Source organism: Stomoxys calcitrans, chromosome 1, assembly GCF_963082655.1.
Source record: "Stomoxys calcitrans chromosome 1, idStoCalc2.1, whole genome shotgun sequence".
Classification (NCBI taxonomy): Eukaryota; Metazoa; Arthropoda; class Insecta; order Diptera; family Muscidae; genus Stomoxys; species Stomoxys calcitrans.
The window spans coordinates 143,993,788-144,014,840 of NC_081552.1; the positions used below are offsets into that span (position 1 = coordinate 143,993,788).

General features: G+C 40.7%; 1 protein-coding gene across 7 annotated transcripts in view; it reads right to left on the reverse strand.

Moving 5' to 3' along the window:
• Positions 1 to 20,471, reverse strand: part of LOC106087786 (tonsoku-like protein) — a 72,559-nt gene extending 52,088 nt beyond the window's left edge. For 2 of the 7 annotated variants that reach the window (XM_013252955.2, XM_059363229.1), the window contains exons 1-5: positions 17,616 to 17,739; positions 17,293 to 17,550; positions 17,056 to 17,227; positions 16,404 to 16,834; positions 15,817 to 16,341 (exon numbers count right to left, since the gene is read on the reverse strand). In XM_013252955.2, coding sequence (XP_013108409.2) covers positions 15,817 to 16,341; positions 16,404 to 16,834; positions 17,056 to 17,227; positions 17,293 to 17,550; positions 17,616 to 17,706 — 1,477 coding nt within the window. In that variant the 5' untranslated portion in view covers positions 17,707 to 17,739. Of the gene's footprint in view, positions 1 to 15,816; positions 16,342 to 16,399; positions 16,835 to 17,055; positions 17,228 to 17,292; positions 17,551 to 17,615; positions 17,741 to 17,778; positions 17,859 to 19,662 lie in introns of those variants that run through there. The other 5 variants (XM_059363234.1, XM_059363253.1, XM_059363244.1 and 2 more) reach the window with 5 other exon arrangements.
• Positions 20,472 to 21,053: the final 582 nt, after the last annotated feature.

A 21,053-nucleotide genomic window follows, 5' to 3' on the forward strand; every position in this document is an offset into this window, starting at 1 on the left:
ATGATTAATTTCATTGCGGCATTCGGTCATTTCCACTTTTAATTCCTTCATGAAATTTGCCATATCTTCCCTCATGTCAGTAATTGTTTTCAGTACTGCTTTAAACTCATTGCGGTCTTGTTAGTTTTTTTTTTAATACAATTATACATTTTTATTTTGATGGCATTAACGTCATCTCGTAAAGCATGGCTCGAAACAGCTGTTGGATTCACTCGCACGAAAGGCAAACATAAGACAACAAGGGATTTGCAATCAAAAGATCAAGCACTTCATAAGAAATACCAGCACATGAGGAATGGATCCAACGCTCACAACAACGACATTTGAGGCTTCCCTTAGATTTGCTAAGATTATTCTCGCACAACGTGCACTTCATTGTGATAGAAATAGAGGAATTACAGCAACTACAACAAACACCAACAACAGCAAACAGTAACAAGAAACAGCGGGAGCAAGTAGTAGCCAATAATAAAATAGGGAATAGGAGTTTTTAGCTTTAATTTGATTTAAACTTCAGTAAATCCAGTTATTATTGGCAATGTTCGATTTAATGTTATAAGTTAAAGTAACGCAATTTAAGTAAATCAGACTTTAATTGATATTCAAAGTTATGGAGATCTGCCGAGTGTTGCCACATTCAATTCCATTACGGAACAGGGGGATTTTTTTTTTTGCTGAATTTTGTAATTTTAAAGACCTATAAGGGTCCATTCAATAAAATTACAATAAGCACTACTCTCAAACATAAAACTTCTTAAATTAATAACATGAAATATAAAAATAGGTAACTTAATTAGCACGTCAATTTAATTTACTTCTTAACTCCTTGAGTGTTTTCAATTATGCCAATGATATATATCGAAAAAAAGTGCTTCGACACTATGGTGAGATACAATATTGCTTTTTTTATGAAAATAACAATAATCAGAACCAAAAAGAAAAAACGAAAGGAAAACATGAAAAAAAGAAAAAAAAACAGAGAAAAAAAAATAAAAGAGAAATCATCCTATTGTATCTCATCAAAGTGTCGAAGCACTTTTTTTCGATATATATCATTGGCATAATTGAAAACACTCAAGGAGTTAAGAAGTAAATTAAATTGACGTGCTACTCTTATAGAAAATATCCCATCTACATGGGGTAGAACACTTGGTATGAGTATTTGATTAACTCGAGTAGATTGAGAAAATGGTAAATGATATTTACCAGAAATATTGGATCACGGGATTTAAAGATTTTGTACAACATAATCAGATTTCTACATTTAACATAATCATTGAAGGAACAACCAAGAAAACTTTTAACAAACAGGGAAATATAATCGAATAACCTGCAGGACAAAATGTAGCGTACTACTCTATTTAAAGCAAGTTTTACCTTCAACATGTTACTTGCAGTGGTGCCAGAATATACCTCAAGGCAGTACAGAAGATGTGGCATTATAAGAGCATGAACCAGTCGTTCCTTAATATATCGGGGTAATACCAAGACAGTGCTATAAAGCTGGCGCAAGCCAAGAGTTATCTTGGCGACAACAATATCAATGAGCAAATCGAATGACAATTTATCATCCACAAGTATACCCAAGCACTGAATATTATGGACAAATCCTATTTCATGTCCATTATATACCAGCCTCACGCCTGGAGTATCATTCGAAGAAGCCTTAGTCTTTGCCGCATGCACAGACAGACGATTCGCAGACATCCATGAAACCAAGCAGGGCAAGGCCAAATCAATCTTCGATTGAAGAACGTTCAAAGAGCGACGGTTACCTACAAACACTAACTGAACATCGTCCGCATATACATATGGGGTACACGTATTCTTTATGGACTTAAATAAGTCGTTCAAAAACAAAATAAATAGGAGGGGACCGCGTACAGATCCCTGGAGAACTCCGCTTTTTACCGGCAGTGTAGATGAAGTTATATCACCTATCTGAACAAATTGCTTTCTATCAACCAAATAGGAAAACAAAAGTTTACAAGCGCCTTTACCAAGGCCGTAAACTGTGGGCTGCTTCTTAATCAGGACGAAGTAATCCACCCGATCAAAGGCCTTTTCTAGATCCAAGGAGAGCAAAATACAGATACTGCCACGCAATTACGAATTTGGTCGGTAAGACCTAAACACAACATGGACGGCCCTCTACCCTTCCTAAATCCGCATTGGCAATCATGTAAAGGCGAACTGCGGTCAATGTAGGTTCTCACATATTGTCCGATTCATGTTTTTAGCTCAATGATAAGGGCCCTCCTCCACTCATTTGCACGACATTGAGTGGACATTTGTTCGCTTCAATGATTCATTGTGTGACATTGTTTGTCTACATCCATTTCGTCGATGGCGTTGTTATTAGGGTATTGCATTTCCCAGCTTATTGCGATCCCGGGGAAATGGGAAAATAAACTGTTAATTTCCCATAAACATATAAACTGAATGGAAGTTGAACAAAATCGGGTTTCCGCATAAGCCAAAGGTTTTAGCCTGAAACATCATATTATTTTTTTTTATAAATTGGTTGGTTTTTTAGAAAAATAGCTTTATTAAAGAATGAACCAATTTATAGAAAAGTTTTCAAGAGACTAAAAAAATATGTACAAACATCAGGCGACAAAGGAAAAATCATAGGTTGCTTTTCTATAAAAACAAAGTACAATATTAAAATAATCCCGACACAGGATAGCTGTAAGCATCACACAGGCTGGAACATTGAACTCCAATTTGTGTGGTATTCATTGCTGTCATGAGAAGCATATCTGCAAGCTACCGAGCGCGTCCACAGGTGTCGTATAGTGGAATCCTCTATATGGAGTAGCTGCAACGGCAGTCGCGGACAAACCGCTGATTGTTGAGCGGAGAGTCTCAGTGAGAGCCGGGCGGCAATTACTGAGTGCCTATGATGCTCGATGTGACAAGGCGAGCGAGCCTTTAAATAACCAATTGCCGTCCTGTTCACTTGAAGTAATGGTGGGATGTTCTTGGAATCTACCTTCGTTTAAATTTTGGAGCAAACTACGAATCCAGATTGCTTCTGAAACAGCAACCCCTTTTGCTGCATATTCTGTTTCACTTGAAGAAATAGTGGGATGTTCTTGGAATCTACCAAGGTACCCTTGCGAGTAATTCTCTATAAGGTTTGTTGACAATTGGTTTTTCCATTTTTAAAGTTTCAACTCTTTTTCCATTAGGGTTTTCACGCGCTTACAATCTTGCATAGCTAATTTTTCTTATATTGGAGATGCACTAGCTACACTTGCGACAATTTAATTTTAGATTCTTTTTAATCTTTCCACCGTAGCACAGAAATTAGCACGTCCGTCTATGACGCTGAACACCTGGGTTCGAATCCTGGCGAGACCATCAGAAAAAACTTTCTGCGGTGGTTTTCCCCTCCTAATGCTGGCAACATTTGTGAGGTACTATGCCATGTAAAACTGCTCTCCAAAGAGGTGTCGCACTGCGGCACGCCGTTCGGAGCTTAAAAACTTGAATCGGACTGCACTCATTGTTCATGGGAAAAATTTGCATTTGCAATTTATCTTCGTTCTCAAAAAATGTTTGAAATGACTACCTTCTGATAGTTCGAAATTCTTTTCCAAGTACGAAATAAAACGGTTGTTGTTGTTGTAGCAGTTTGCAGTTAGTTCGTCTGCATGATTCTTTTGAGTGTCAGAACCAGGAACTCTGCGACTAAGATGGGGTGCGTCCACAGGGATCTGGGTCTGAGTCGAGTGGGTCTGCCAGGGCATTTAAACAGGTGATGTCCCTGGTCACAATCGGGACATACATCTTGAACGTCGGCAACAATCCTTGCCCTGTAGGAGTTGATGCGGCAGCATCTGCCGGAACGTAATTGAGCCATAACTGCTCTGGTTTGCCGGGAGAGGTCAATTTCATCAAGTGCAACGGGAGGCGGTCGTTCTCCATGGACTGCATTCACCCGGTAGCCATTTACCGCATCTGCTACCGTGTCTGCATGAATGTTGTCTAGACCTGCTTGATATGCCGCTTGATTTAGATGTTCTCTCTTGTAGCGCTGAAACTCACGCTCTAGAGCATGTAGATCCACCTTAAGGCTTCTGGGCGGAATATATCTGTCCACAAGATGATGATTTGGATGGTCTCTGCGATAGCAGCCCAAAAGGTATTGCTTAGACAGCATGTAGTTATGTCTTCGCACTGGTAGGATCTTTGTCTCCTGATGGAGGTGGTCCACATGAGAACTGAGGAGACAACCCGTCTCAGTTCGGAGGGCGGCATTCTGACAGATCTGAATATTATTCCACTGCATGTCACAAAGCTGACGAGACCACACTGGCGCTGCATAACTTACCACAGACCGGCCATTTTCTTCGTATGTGGTAAACAAAATTTCTTTGTCTGCACCCCAAGTGCTACCGGCAAGTGACTTGAGGACCTTGTTTCTACTTTTGACTTTATCGCAAATTGCTGTGGCATGTGGGGAGAATGTGTAAGAGCTGTCTAATGAGACGCCAAGTATTTTGAGACACTTGATGGTCGGAATCATTTCTCCACCGACCATCACAGTCAGCTCGGTATTCACCTCACGCGTATTTGTAGTGAACAATGTCGCTGAAGATTTGGTGCCATGATCATACAATCGTCCGCATATGATACGATCTCTATGCCGTCTGGAGGGGGTGAAATGGCCTTGGGGAACTTCATGTTTTACTCTACGGTGCTTCAACTTTCTATCCCTCAATTCCACAAATGACTGGCGGCCACACAGATAATTCGCGATTCAGCGTTTCAGGCCTGGCTGGAGGGACGTGTTGGCGATGTTCTCAAATAGTTTGGCATGGCTGAACTAGTTGAATGCCTTCGATAGGTTCAGTGCCACGAGGACCGTCCTAGCACATGGCCTGGGCTGATTGAAGCGACGGCAAATGAGAACAGTAGCATGAGGACAAAGACAGGTTGAGGACAGTAGTAAGGTATTTAACTTCAGGTAGATCCAGAATCTTTAGCATCAGTGTAGAGATTCCATCGGGGCTCAACGCCTGGTATGGTTTGGCGCCACGGATGACATTCGCTACTTCGCCCACGGTAAATTGTGATGGCTGTCCATCGGCTCGGAGACCACGGATACTATGAATGGCCCTCCTCCTAGCCTTGTCACTCTTGAATGCAAAATAAATCCGTACAACGAATCCCATCAGGCTCATCTGGGAGTACCACTGCCTGCGCCGGGAAATTGGGTCGCACTTGGGTTATTCGACCGGCTGGTATAAAGCGAGCGGCTGCTGCGTTAATGATGTCTCGGAATTTCCTCTCGGCAACTAGTAAATTCGATGGGGGTGTCAGTTCACTGAAGCGGCGATTGGTGTACTCTCTGAAGCCGACCCAATCGGCCTTCCTCTGATCGGATGGTCGGTCGATAGTGAGAAATATGGCGAGGTTGTCTGGCCCAAAGACATGACGGCTTGCCAGGATACGTCACTCAGGAGATCAGGGGATACAATGGAAATGTCTGGTGAGCTGCTACACTTCCTCGTAATCCTAGTCGGGGCATCCTCATTTACCGTGCAAAACGTGGAACCTTCATTCTGCTCTGCGAAAGCTTAGCTAAAGGAGAATGCCATGAAATGTGATGCACAATCTCCTCTAGGTAACGACCAGCGTGGCATAGCTAGATAACGACCAGCGTGACATAGCCATGAAATGTGATGCACATTAAAGTCTCCTAGAACCAGACGATTATGGCCAGATAGTAACCCTCTTATGTCGAAATTGTAATCTTGGCCATTAATTGGGACACGGATACCAACCGGCGGTATGTGCACGTTCTATCGCTCCATCTCCCCAGTACCGAACCTGACTGCTATCCCCATGCACTCCATGTAGGGGTCACTAGCGCCAGCCGCAGGCGAGATGGGTCTTATTGCACGGAAAGGTGTATCACGAAGGGGGACAGCCCCCACCTCCATTCCTTACGTAGCACATTGTATCCGTGAAAACTGTGCAAGATCTCTGCGACCAATATGTTCTTCCAATTGATAAAATCCACAATCTCGTCGATCTTGCGATTCAATCCCAAAAATGATACACGTCCCGGCACCGGCCTGGCAATATTGGCGCTGGGATGCGGCTGTTGTATATATTGCCGCACGGGAGAGGTCGGGGGTCACATAGTCCGACGACGAGAACGCAGTAGGCGACGACGACGACGTTTGTGACCCACTGCTGCCTATGTTTGCACAGCACCTTGCAACATATTCAGTATCACTACACACTCGTAGTGATGTGAGGCCAGAGCAAAATCGGAAATGTACTCACTCCATGAACCGGTTACACCTCACCGACACTGACCGATGATAGTGGCGGTTCTGGCAAACCGAACAGAACCAGGGTCCCGGTACGGACAAGGAGCGTGCGGAGAAGACACACCGGTATGTGCCTCTCCCATCATGAAAAAGGGACGAACGGGCACGTACACAGAGGCGTGCCCGTCAACGCACAAGATAACATACATAATTCCACCATCATCAAATTTCACATAGAGGCAATAGTCTTTAGATTGGACGAATCCCAGAGTAACTTAATATTGTTTAAGAATTCCATTGCAGCATCTTGATGCTTGCTTCAGTCGGTAAAGTGATTTTACATGATGACAATCCATTCTGCTCTTTATGGACACCCCTTCTGGTGCCTTCAAAAATATTCTTTCTTTCAATTCACCGTATAGAAATGCAGTTATTACGGAAAAAATTAATAATGTAATGCAAAGGCCATCTCAATCAATGGACTTAAAACCTATTGGGACCCTTGGAAAATTTGAAAAATCAATAGAGAAAATTGCAAAACCAAAGAAGATTAATTTGAAGCCAGAAAAATAGCCTGGGAAGCAATATCACCTGATATAATTAATAATTTAATATCTGCACCTAAAAGATGTGCAGAAGGATTCGTAACGAAATACTGATTTCAATAGATTTTTTTGTACCTTAATTTGGGGGTGCTTTACATTTGTCCGCTTATATTTGCGACTTAAATTTGCATTTGAACTTTAACATTTTTTATTTTCTTAAGTTTGGGTTTTTCAATAATAAATACAGAGAAAATAAAAATATCATTCAACAACAAGCTCTCATTGCGAACAGTTGTGCTTTAAAAAAAACTCTCGCTTAGTTACACGTAACCTCTCTCTTTACTTAAGTTTATTTGAAAATTTTCGTTATTTTCGTTTTTTTTGGTATTGTGATAATTTCAATAATAAGCGCGCATATCTGATTGTTTTCCATCTTGGCATCCTCCTCGGGAGGAACTTATTATGAGATTATCGGCAATAACCCATCTGCTAAGCGGAAGCAGACTAATAACCGCCTTAAATTAAATTATAATCGGACTTTTCCCAACTTAAATACCAAACTTACTACCGCCAATCGAAAACCTACACAACCGAAATACGTCGTTTTAAAAAGCAAAATTGCTGATAAACCTATAAGAAGCCAAAGCCCTGAAAGGAATTTCAAACGAGCCTCCACAGGACGTCAGTTTCCTTAGGGATGGTAATCTACTGGTGCTAACAAAACACGAAAATCAGGCAAATCGCTTCCTTAAAGCAACAACTCTCTCTGGTGTCTGTCCTATAGAATGCTTCTTACACCCCACCCTTAACACCGTTAAAGGCGTCGTCTTCTCCCAAGACCTTAAAGAACTTACCGTGGAAGACATAATTGATGGACTTAAAGATGAAGGCGTAATTGGATGCAGGAAGGTAACCCGTTTCCAAGATGGTAATGTTATAAACACCTCTATGCATATTCTGGATTTCAACCTTTATCAACTTCCATCAGAGGCAAAAGCCGGCAAGGTACTTAACTGCAAAGTGGAACCATACATACCAACCCCATTGCATTGAAAAATCCGCAATTACTTTTTGGGCAACCCAATATTAAATAATTATTTTTCACCAGAATTTTGCCATGCTAAGAATCAACTACCTTCTAATTTCAGCATTAAAGCGGGCCACAAACAAGCTACAATAATTGACACCGACATATGCATGGCGGAATTGTCATTAGCTTTAAATAAAGTAAAAGGGAATACCCCTGGGCACGACCGCATACCATACGCTTTAATAAAAATAACTTGTCGTTATTCAGCAAAACGAAACTGCTTAAGCTATATAATCTCATTTTTAACAACGGTTGCATACCCCATTCTTGGAAATCCGCGATTATTGTACCCTTGTCTAAGCCAGGGAAAAGCATGACCGACTTTTCCGGATATAGACCTATTTCACTGTTACCTTGCCTCTCAAAAGTTCTAGAGCGGATAATTGCTAGCCGATTATAATGGTTTTTCAGCTCCAGCAAATTAATTGCGTTAAATCAAGTTGCTTTCAAAACAAAGCAGGGTTGTGAGGACGTCCTAATTCATATCGACTACCTTATTACTAAAGCACTTTCTGTCAAAAACCATGCACCCATCTTAGATATTGATTTTGAAAAAGCATTCGACCGCATTGGCATTCACATTATTCTGGAATCTCTACAAGCATGGGGAGCTGGACACAAAATATTGAACTCCTTCAAATCTTTCTTAAATGGACGAAGCTGTCGCGTAAGAAGTAATAACTTCTACTTCGATAAATACCCACTATATAACGGAATACCGTTTTTCCGTGGTCCTTTTTCAAATTGCCTTCAAATAAGTACATTAATCTCCAAAGTTAATAATTTATATCACTGTCTCTATGCGGATGACTTACATATATATTTTAAGCCCTACCAAAGACAACAATGTCACCAATAATTTGTTTTCGGGCATAGTATCCGATATTTTTAACTGGGCCAAACTTTCGGGCGCCATAATATCATGCAATAAGTCCTCGATACTGCAAATTTGCAGGAAATACAACTGCAGGTCTGGTGATCTGTCAGTCCACAACATTAACTTTCCCATCGTAAACAAACTTAAAATTCTAGGCATTTGGCTGCCAAAAGCCATACTCATACATACACCTTGACTTACCTTGTAAAAATGCTAGTACTGAGCAAAATTGATTACGGTCTATTTTTGTTTGGAAACAGCCCAAAATCTTCCCCGCCCCAAATAAACTCCCTATATAATAACTGTATTCGAAGCAGCATCTACGCCTTTCGTACGACTCCCATCAAAACCTTACTGATAGAGTCAGAGTCTAGAAATAGAATTTTACCAAAGATTTTGTTTTTTTAACCATAGCAGTACCGATAGTGAAGTTTCCAAAGTTCTAATAGCAAAAAGGAAACCAAGATTACCGTCAGTCATACACGACTGTGTTAAACTTCAGTGAGAAGCTACCCAAATACCGATTAAAATATCCTGTTTGGATGTTATCCGGAAAACAGCTGTAATCTCTCTCTTCCGGACTTTGTCAAGAACAATACTACGAATGAAACGATGGTAACACCTCTTATGCAGTTGTTGATAAATTTGGATATATGCTAGGGGTAAAATGCTCAAACAGCTACTCATCTATAATTACGGAGGAAGCAGCTGGCATTTTGCATGCAATTGAACACGCCATAGCTACTAAAAAGAAGACTATAATTTTTTCTGACAGTTTGCCAGTTTTAAAAGCCGTCACCAATACCTCAAACTGCCTCTGGTCATCAATTAATATGATTCGCGACAAACTAATTGAATATAAAAAAAAAATCAGTCTTTTCTGGGTACCCGGGCATGTTGGTCTGACCGGGAACGTACATGCAGACTCCGCGGCTAAATATGGGTGCTCTGCATTGCTGATAACAGATCCATTAATTGAAAGAATAGATTTGAAAATGGCTATTACTATGGAACTTCAAAAGCAACACTCCAACAATCGCAAACTATTTCAACAATATCACTACAGTGTAATAAATTCTAGCAACGTAACGCCAGTTTACCCCACATATATTGATAAGAAAAATGCTGTCTTAGGATGGGCCATACCAATGCAACGCATCGTCACCTGCTAGATAAAAACTGAAAATCACTCTTGTCCGAAATGTGGTGATCCTCCATCTGTAAAACACTTTATGGAAACATGCGTTTCTCTTACTCAATATCAACGTACAATTCTTCATAACAAAGGCCTGGAGATCTTTAGGAACCCATCTATTGAAAACATCAACATATTATTCAATTTTATAACACAATCTAATTTAAAATTATATGTTAACAAATTCTTGTCACTGTTTAAGCTGATGGCCATAGTGGCCAATGCTTCTTCGATTCTGTGTTTGAGCATATATTTATTATATGTTGGAACTAATAAATAAATAAAAATATGTAAAAAAAATTCGATAATTAGTTTTCTTAAAAAAATTATCTTTAAAAAAAATGCACTGAGGGGTTGCTTAGGTTTGGCCTATACTGTACCTCGTTGTAGTCTACACCTCTGCTTTGGAGAAACCCCTTTACGATCACGTCACATTTTATTTTGAAAACCCACTTTGATTTCAAAATTTTTGCATTTCAGATGGTTTTTCAAGTTTCCAAACCTTGTTCCTTTTCATTGATTGCAATTCTTCATTAATCGCTTCCATCCACTTTGCGGCTTCAGGTTGTTTAGATATTTCACCGAAAGCTTGGGGTTGATTAGGAACAACTTATCCGTCGTTAAACGCTGAGTATCCCATCATAAATCCCAAAAACTTGTTAAGCTTCTTCTGACCATTTCAGGAATATTGTTATCACTTATTACTAATTTTTGGAGGCCGACGTGCGCAGAGGTTTGCATTTCTGCCTATGACGCTGAACGCATGGGTACAAACCCAGAGAATATCATAAAAAATGTTTCAGCTGTGGTTATCCCCTCCTAATGCTGGCGACGTTTGTGAGGCACTGTACCATCTGGTATGGCAGCCATGTAAAAACTTCTCCACATTTATGCCTAAATGTCTTGAATATCTATAATGGTCTATGAGATATTGGATATTATTTATTATTTCAATCAAGTTGTGGTCGGCATTTTTGGAATTGTGGCAATTTCTTTACCAATTGCAAATCTGTTTCCACCATTGGAAAGGTTACAAAATTCTCCGAATAATAAAAACAATTGATAAAGGTTGTTAGGTTAGAGAACCTAATGTGGAACTCCTTCTGACTTCTAGTTCTAGACACACACAAAGAAGGTGTTCTATAGTCTCTTCTTCTTCGATGTCCTCACAGTTTCTGCAAAAGTTGTGCTGGTAACCTTCAGTCTGTCAGCATGTTTTCCGATTAGACAGTGACATGTCATAGCGGACGCAATGACTGAGACGTCTGTTCTAGTCAATGACAGCAAAACGGTAGACCTCTTCAAATTTACATTAGGCCTGGTCCTGAAAACTTAGCTTGCATGTCGCTAGAGGCATACCCAAAGGTTCCAGTATCCCTGGAATGTGTAGGGTAGATCTTAGTCTCACAAGCTCGTCCGCTTTGCTATTCCTTGGGATATCTCTGTGGCCCAGCACTCAGAACAGGTGAATTTTGAACTGTTCAGCCATCTCATTGAAAGATCTGCGACAGTCGAGGTCCGTTTTTGTTTTCAGAAATACGTTCTCCAGGGATTTAATGGCTGCCTGGCTGTCTGAGAAGATATTAATGCCAATCGTCGTAATGAAATTATATCTTAGCCATTCCACCACTTCCTTAATTGCAAGGCTCTTCGCTTGATACACACTGCAATGATTGGGTAACCTTTTCGATATGATCAGTTCTAGATCTATATATATTCACATAGTCCGACGACGAGGACGCCGAAGGCGACGACGGCGACGCTTGTGACCCACTGCTGGCTATGTTCGCACAGCACCTAGCGACATAGCCAGTATGACTATACTCCCGTAGCGAAGTTAGGGCAGAGCAAGAACGGAAATGTACCCACTCCAAGCACCGGTTACACCTCACCGACACTGACCGATGATGAAGGCGGTTCTGACAAACCGAACAGAACCAGGGTCCGGGGTTCTTTTCAATCTCGGCACGGACCAGAAGCGTACGGAGAAGGCACTCCGGGATGTGCCTCTCCCATGACGAAAAAAAACGAACACGTACACTGAGGCGGCAGCCCTTGCTGATGAGGATTCCACTGGGTCAATCCGGTGCGTACAACCGGCTGCCCCATATCTGGTGATGTGCATTAGCATCACTTCCTACAATGAGGCTCTTCTTACCTACAGAAGCGGCTTCAACCAGCGACTTTTGGCGGTTTGAAGGCGGCATCTCTAAATCGTGTGCTATATATAGGGAAGCCAGCCAGTAATGAGACTTGTTTATTCCAAGGCTGGCTACTACTTAATCTTCAGTGCTTAGCGACGGAAGAAGTGAAACATTTAGACTACTCTTTCCAAGAATGCAGGTTATGTGTCTCCCATTCCCCGTACCCATTTCTTCACACACCCATGGTTCCTGGATAACAACCACGTCAAATCATCCTACCATCAGGAGGACCTTTAGTGCCGCCGAAGCGGCCTTATAATTCCTTCTTCCTTCTTGACTAAATCTAGTGCTGCATCTCACCAATCTTTTATAGCGCTATACATTTCAATTAAGCGTTGATCCCGAAGGCAATTAGTCTGTATCGGCCCCAATACCAGCCTGCATGGTCACAAATTGGAGGAGACCCAGGAAATTCCGCAAGGACATCGGAGTATACTGATGACAGCCCATTGACTATCCCACCCCAATTATTCCTAGCTATGCAGCCCTATTCTTCTCCCTTGTAGACAACTGCCATCACTAAACATTAACAAAGGTTCCTGGATCCATCTTACTATTGTTCACCCTAGTTCTTTTAGGCATTGGATGCCCTACAGCTGACCGCAGCCTTTTGGCTGACTGTGGTGCAGTTTCCGAATCTAGACGTAGCCTGTGCAGCAATGCGTCTTCTATTATTCCAACTTCTAAAAGAACGTTTTAGTTTGTCGGGGAAGGCCGATGGCCTAGGCAAATTATACGCATGCGAAGGAAGAATAGGTTCGGCCTTGTCCTTATGTCTCGAACCAGGTGTCTTCATCAAAAGCCCCTGCTGACCAGTCGTTTGTCGGCTAGTGAAGGCTGGAGCAGCCGCTTCACCAGCTATGGCCTGATGCCACCACGGCAGCTGTTGGGTCTTTGGAGTCCGTTCTAAGCCTCCCGGGTTCTAGATCTGCCGCTCCACTGAAAACAGACGCAGATCATCAACCGCCTAATGGATACCTCTATCGCAGCTATCCTTGAGTGACTTAAAATTTTCTTCCAAAAATAACAACCTATTACGAGTTACAGGAAAATTCATGCGGAGTGAAATAACAAAACGTCCGCTCCACTCAACGGTTCTAAGGAGCTTCCGATAAAGATTGTCATTTCCTACTAAAAGTTATACGCTTCACAGCTTAAAATTTACAAAAAAAAACTCCATTAAGAATTATCATGAAAATTTTACAGAAAATTGAAAAAATTATTGGAATTTTTGTTTTTAAGTTTTGGTTAATAATTTTGGAATATTAAAGCCTCAAAACAAGAGAAAAAAACAAAGTATAAATTTTTTTGCTAGACTTTGTTGTTATTTTTCCACACATTTTGACTTTGATTATGATTATCTATCATATGCCTTTTAAACAATTCAATTATCTTATTCTGTTCAAAAGATATGATTTTTGCCCCGAAAAAACTCAAACTGCGCCCCTGTGAGTCGGTGGGGTCACATAGTCCGAAGAACGCAACTAACTACCAATCCCATGGCAGCCTTCATCGGCAAGGGCTGCCTCAGTGTACCACACACTGCTACTAAAACAACAAGGCCACTAACTATTTTCACACAACATCTTGCACAATATTCAGTGTGACTATAGATGCATATTTTATATGATATAATAAGACTGAACTGTAACAATAAGATAACTGTTTTACTGTGTAGGTATTTAACAAATAAATAAATACTCCCGTAGTGAAAGCCAGACCAAGTTCGGAAATGCACTCACTCCATGCACCAGTTACACTTTACCCATAAAACCTACCTCGTTTTTATTTCGTTTACAGTTGTCTTCTCGTTGGAGTTTGCAGTAGATTGCTGGGTGGCTGGTGTGTTTCCTTTTTAATGTTTGTTGGCTGCGATCGTTGTTGCTGACGTCCTGGACTACGTAGTTAATTTGGAATCGCCCGTCACTTGGTGGTTGTCGCGTCTGACCTGGTGATAGAGGTGAGGATAACGAGGCCAGGGCTGCTGCTTCGAGCAGCTAGAGTCCTTTTACTGTTTATGCCAGTCATTTTTGCTGCTGAGACCTGAACAGATGTTGGCTTTCACAAGTTACACCACCGGTTACATACATTACACGTTCCTGACATTGAACGGATGCAGGTGTGAGAGACTGAGCCGGGTGCCGGCTGGGACTATTGTTACAGCTTCGGGTTAATTTGCTGAACCTTGTGCATCTGCCTACGGTTGGCACAGGGCGTGGGTCAAAAGTAGAAACAAGGTCCTCAAGCCGGCATCACTTGGGGTGCAGGCAAAGAAAACTTGTTGACAACGTACAAAGCAATTGATCGGTCTGCTAAGTTATGCAGCACCAGTGTGGTCTGCTGCGTCACGTCAGCACTGTGACACGCAGTGGAATAATATACAGATCTGTCAGAATGCCGGCCTCCGAACTGCGACGGGCGGTACCCTCAGTTCTCTTGTGGACCACCTCCATCAGGAGACAAAGATCCTAAAAGCAATACCTTTTGGGCTATTATCGCAGAGACCATCCATATCATCATCTTGTGGATTGATATCCACCACCCAGAAGCCTTAAGGTAGATCTACATGATCTAAAGCGTGAGGTTCAGCGCTATTAGAGAGAACCTTTAGATCAAGCGACATATCAAGCAAATCTAGACAACATTCATGCAGACACGGTAGCAGATGCGGTAAATGTTAACCGGATGAATGCAGTCCTTGGAGAACGACCACCTCCCATTGCACCTGAAGAAATTGACCTCCCCCGGCAAATCAGAGTACTTCTGGCTCAATAACGTTTCGGCAGGTGCAGCCGCTTCAACTCCTACGAAGCAAGGATTGATGTCGACGTGGAAGATGTATGTCCCGATTGAGTCCAGGGACCACACGACGCACGTCACCTGTTTAACTGCTCAGCCAGACCCATTCCGACTCATACCCAGATTCCTCTGGATGCACCCCATCTTAGTCGTTGAGTTCGTGTATCTTGACACTCAGCTGAATCAAGCAGACGAAAGATAGAACACAACAAACTGCTATAACAACAACAGGACGTCGGCACATGCGGCGTGGGCGAGTCATCATGCTTGCCCATCGGGTGATTTGGCTGAACCTGGTGTCTCTTTTGTTGTTGTTGTTGTAGCCACATCCATAGATGAGCCATTCGTTCGGTCCATGGGACCGATCGCAGCGGGAACGTTATGGCCATTGGTTAAAGGCGCCAATAACTCGCCTTGTCATATCAAGCATGATAGGCACTCAAAGGCACTCGGTGCCGCCCGGCCTCTCATTCAGACTTTTCATGCGGTGCGGCTGCATATGGAGCACCCCACTATCCACAACCTGTGGACGCCCCGGTAGCTCCCAGGTGAGCTTCTCCTTATGACGATGAACAACACACAGATCGAAGCTCACAGTTCCACCCCCTGGCAGGACAAAATGAATATTAAAACATTACGGCAAAATTCCTCAATGGAGTCTAGGCCACCGTGGTCCAAGTAAACCACTCTTCGGGGTAACCAGAAAAACAACGAACCAAAAACTTAAAAATACGGCTAAAAACCTTTGCATGGTAGTTTACATTTGAGTTTTTTTTTTTTTTGTAAAATAAGAGTTTTGTGGGGCATAATACATACCTTTACTAATAGCCTCCTGTGCCAACTCCTCTGCTAAAATGTTCATATTGTGCTTAATATGCAGTTTTTTTAGTCTAGCATATACAATTTTTTCCAACTTGGTTTTGGTATCGCCTTCAGCTTTCGCAGCTTGCTCCTTTGCTTTCTGGTAGATATCTTGAATGGTCCAGAAAGATTGCTTTTGCAATTCACAAATCTCAGCTATTGTACATAAGGTAGAAAATGCTTCTTTTGGAACATTTTTATTCAGCTCAAACTCCATCCACAAATATTTTAAAGCCTCGTCGTACTGCTTGTTATCTTTATATGTTTGGTATAAACTGACATAGATTGGTATCAATGATTTACCACTCTCCTTGTTCAACTCGGCGCATTCAAGCATTTTACCATAATACTCTAAAGCTTTTGTGTAGTTAAGTAAATGACAGCAAGAATCGCCCAATTTTTCGTAGAGTTGCTGACGTTTAGCGTAGTCAACAGAACTAGTTGTAACCAATTCATCTAGCCACTCGCAAATTTTAACAACTACAATTTTCTTAAGATGTATTTTGACATTCATTAGTAACGCATGTGAAATATGTACCTACCAATTCGAAGTGTCTTCTCGATGGTACTGCGATCATTTTCATCTGGTGTATTCTTTTTATAGGCTTTGGTCAAAATTTGTTTGGTACTTGCAAAGTCCCCAGCTTTTATTAAAATCTCCGATTTTATTACTAAAGTTTCACAGATTTTTTTTACCTTTTGCGGAAGGCGTTTGGCGACATCCAATGCTAAATTGCAGTATCTTAATGCCGATGTGGGATCATTTTTTTTACAGTGAAACAACAAACTCATGGATACATAACAAGTATGGGTTAATTCGAAAATGTCGTTCGCTTTACTTATTTTTATAGCCTTTTCTATGTTAGCTATGGAATCCTCAAAATCTTCCATGTGCTCTTTCACAACTCCAATGTTAAGGTAACATCGCGCCTGCATATCCAGCTGTTCTAATTTCGAAATTTGACCTGTCAATCTAAAAGAATCATATTCATAATCACTAAAGTAGTTATGATTGGAGCATATGTATGTAAGCGTAACCGTTTCAAATCGAAATCTTGCTTGCAGTTCGAACGCCCAAGAACTTCTACCCATTAGATAGAAGCGTAAAAGCAATTATAATACAAATTATATTGAGTTCAGAAAAACTTCTATAAGAAACGGCTGCCCAGTATTTTGATTCAGTTCTTAACCTACTCCTTTGTCATAAGAAGGCTTCTAAGAAACGCCTTTTCTGCATGTCGTAACTGGTTCATAGCGTCCGACGCTGACGTCTCGCTCAATGCCTGACCTTGAAGAAGATGGACTCTTCCCAGTGTAGCATACGCTCTTTGTTCCTCTACCTTATTCTGCAACTTTTTAACAGTTTCTGCAAATGGGGGTTGATAAAAAGCACATATAGAGTAGTAATTTTCTTTTTAATTTGACACCTACTAAGATATTTGTTTATTTGACCACAGGCATTTTCGAAATCGCTAAGTAGCATATACATTTCGCCAACCATGCGTAGTGCTTTCGCCATCTCCAGCGGTTTGCCCATCTTGGAAAACAAGCTTGCCTCCTCCTCATATTCTTTAAGAGCATGTTGATATCGTCCTTGTTGATTATAGAAGTCGCCTAAGTGATTACACGTCTGAGCCAAAAGCTCTCGGTTTCCCTCGTTTAAGGCTTTCTCCTTCCTTTTTAGGTATTCTATTAATAAGACAAAAACACTATATTTAATAAAATTCGTAACATCAATTTACACCTTTTTTAACTCTTATTGTAGCTAGCATGCAAAACTTCCCGCTCATTCATTACTTTGCCGAGAACAAAACAAAGATGCAATTCAAATAAAGACACAAACATGTACTGAGATGCTATCTCTAAAAATTTAAAAACTATCTGTTTTCAAAACGAAATTCATCGAAATTAACATACTTTTCTCCTCCATTAGAAAACAAATAATTAAATTTAATAATAAAGACACAGCCAACTGATCCTGATCGTAAGATCGATAAGTGACTAGAGCTGCCAAATTATTGACAGCACTATTGAGGATATCAAAATCGATGTGCGTAAATAGTTCTGTTCGCGTATTATTCATGTAGAGAGAGGGCGATGGGCAAATGCCAGGGATGGAAAATACAAATTTTAAAATAGCACTAAAAATGTGCTTTATGAGGGTGGCCACCTTTACGCACCTAGCCAAGTATCTCTACAAAGTGGTATCGCTATGCGACACGCCATTCGAACTCGGCACATTGTTGAGCTAATGAACTAAAACTTTAATCGGACTGCACTCTGTAAAAGTCCGAAGTATCCCTTGTACCTTAATGGAAGGGTTTGCGATATATCCGAGATATATCTATCTATATATATCGAAGATGGTTGGACGAATTTGTTGTTGTTGTAGCAGTGTGTTGTACACTGAGGCGGCAGCCCTTGCCGATGACGGACTTCATCGGGTCAATCCGGTACGTACAACCGGCTGCCTTGGGATTGGTTAGGGACGAATTTGTGATTGTATAATGATAGTTAACCAAAAACACAATTCAGATATTCAATCGAGTCAAGTAACTAAGGGAAACAGCTGAGTACAGTTTTTTCTCGCGAAGTGCACTATACGTCAACCAGTTTTGGTTGTGTTTGTGTATTATAGTTAAGAACCATGGCACACACAAACAACGAAAACTTGGGCGAACTATTAACATACACAAAATCAGACTAGCACTAATCACAAATTTGGACAGACACAGTACTCTCCGGGATTAAAAAGTACTAAAAAAGGACTAAAGCACTGACTTTTCCATCCCTGGTAAATACCCAAAAGGTATTTACCCGGTAAATTGGGTACATACGCGGGTATATACACATTTATACCCAAAAGTTGGGTATTTATAATTTTGCAGATATCTTGGGTATAAAAACATTTTCGAAACAATTTTTGATGATTTCGTATTCTTTGTACATAAACCTGACCTTCTGATCTCGTAAAATTGGATTTTAGTTATATTTAGCCGCTATGTAGACCGATCTCTGGACTAAATGTCTTAAGGCAATAAATTGTTAATTTTTCACCCGATTTCAATGAAAATTTGCAACGTGAGTTCTGGTAGACCCCTACCATTTCTGTTAAATGCGGTTCAGATCAGTCTATATTTGGATATTGCTGTCTTATAGACCAACCGCCCGATAAGGGTATTAAGGCCATAAAAGATCCATATTTTACCCGAATTCGATGAAATTTAGCACAATGTGTTCTGGTAGACCTCTACCCATTCCTGTAAAATGTGGTCCAGGTCGGACGATATTTGGGTACAGCTGCTATATAGACCGATCTCCCGATATAGTGTAATGAGCATATAAAAGGATCATTTTTCATCCTATTTCAATTAAATTTGGCGCAGCGTGTTCTGATACCCCTGTAACCTTTTTTGTTGAATATCGTCCAGATCGAACCATATTTCGATATAGCTGCCATATAGACCGATCTCCCGATATAGGGTATTAAGTCCATAAATGGAGCATTTTTCATCCGATTTTGGTGAAATTTGAAACAGTAAGTTTTGATAGACCTCTACACCTTTGCGTCGAATATCGTTTTTTTTTTGTCATTATTACATGGTAGTGTACCATAAACAGCTAAGTAAAATTTTTTCTCGCGAAGTGCACTATCTGTCAACGAGTTTTGGTTGTGTGTGTGTATTATAGTTAAGAACCGTAACACACAAACAACGAAAAATAGCGTAAATGGAGTTGCACTCATCACTGATTTTGACAGATCGTGCACTCAATATTTTGTTGTTGGACAACTGCCACTACCTGTAAATGAAGAAGAAAAGGAAGCCAATTAATCCGGCTTCAGAGAGTGCAGCAATCGCCGTTTCAGTGAACTGGCACCCCACTCAAATGTGTTAGTTGCCGAGACATCATTAACGCAGCAGCCGCTCGCTTTATACCAGTCGGTCGAAAACCCACAGTGCGGGCCAATTTCCCGATGCAGACAGTTGTACTTGCTGACGAGCGTGATGGGATTCGTTGCATGGACCCCACTAACCCCAGAATCAGCGAGTTTCACTTTTTTGGATTATGGCATCCGTTATCGATTAATTCTGTTCGAAACTTCGAACAGAATGTGCGCGTTTTTGCCCGCAGCAATTTAAGTATCGTAAATAACAAATGTTCGCCTATTATCAAGAAACTAGGCTAAAAATAGGACATCGAAGTATTATTTCATGAAATTATAATATATTCACATTTTTGGCCCTTAAACTAGACAATAATTAACTTTTTGCTTAAGGCGAATTTGGCAAAGCAAATTATCAAATCATCTACAAACATGACAAAACCAAAAGTTGTATCATTTTATCACTAAATTCAAGGGAGCAGAATATTTTTTCAAGGAAAAAGTTCTGACTTTATCCAAATGTACTTTGGCTGTTGTTTTCCTTGTGCCTGCCCGAAAATAAACAAACAAGCACCGTTTGCTGAGCTGGAGGCGACGTAATCCATGTATAATTTTCTCTTTCACATAAAGCAGCAATTTATAGTGTAAAAAAATTAAATATCGTTAAAAAAAAAACAATTGCACATTGTTTAGAAAGTGTTTTATTTATTTTTTTAGTAGAAATAACTTTTTTAACAAGGGGAGTTCTGTCTAAACCGTCATGCTGTACGGACGTACTGTGATTGTCGGTAATATATCGGAATTTTTTGCGAGTTTTCGGAGAGAGAGACTCTTTTGTGATTATAAAAAAAACTTCAAGCGTATAAAGAAGTTAAAAAGTAGCCTTAATAAGAATTTACTTCTTTACTTTCTTGGGACATGAGTAAGAGCGATGCTCTTTTCTCAAAATCTTTAAGTGCGGAATCATGTTCAGTGATCAGCCAAAGAAAACGAAAAAGTGATGATAAAATGGAAAACAACAACAAACAATTAAGAAGCAATTACTACACATTGCTCGATATTGACGATGATTTTCAGTGTGATACAACAGCACTATCCAATTTTGAGAAACATGTGCAAAATAATAACAACAACACAGGCCCATCAACAAGCAACCCATCTTCGCTGCATTACAACAATGCAACAACAAACCCATCTGAAAACATAGAGCCCCATGCATCTATGCCCAACAACAAATCAAATGTTAATACGCAAAGCGCAGCAAATGAACAAAACAAAAAAGAAAAAATTCCGCCCATTAATATAT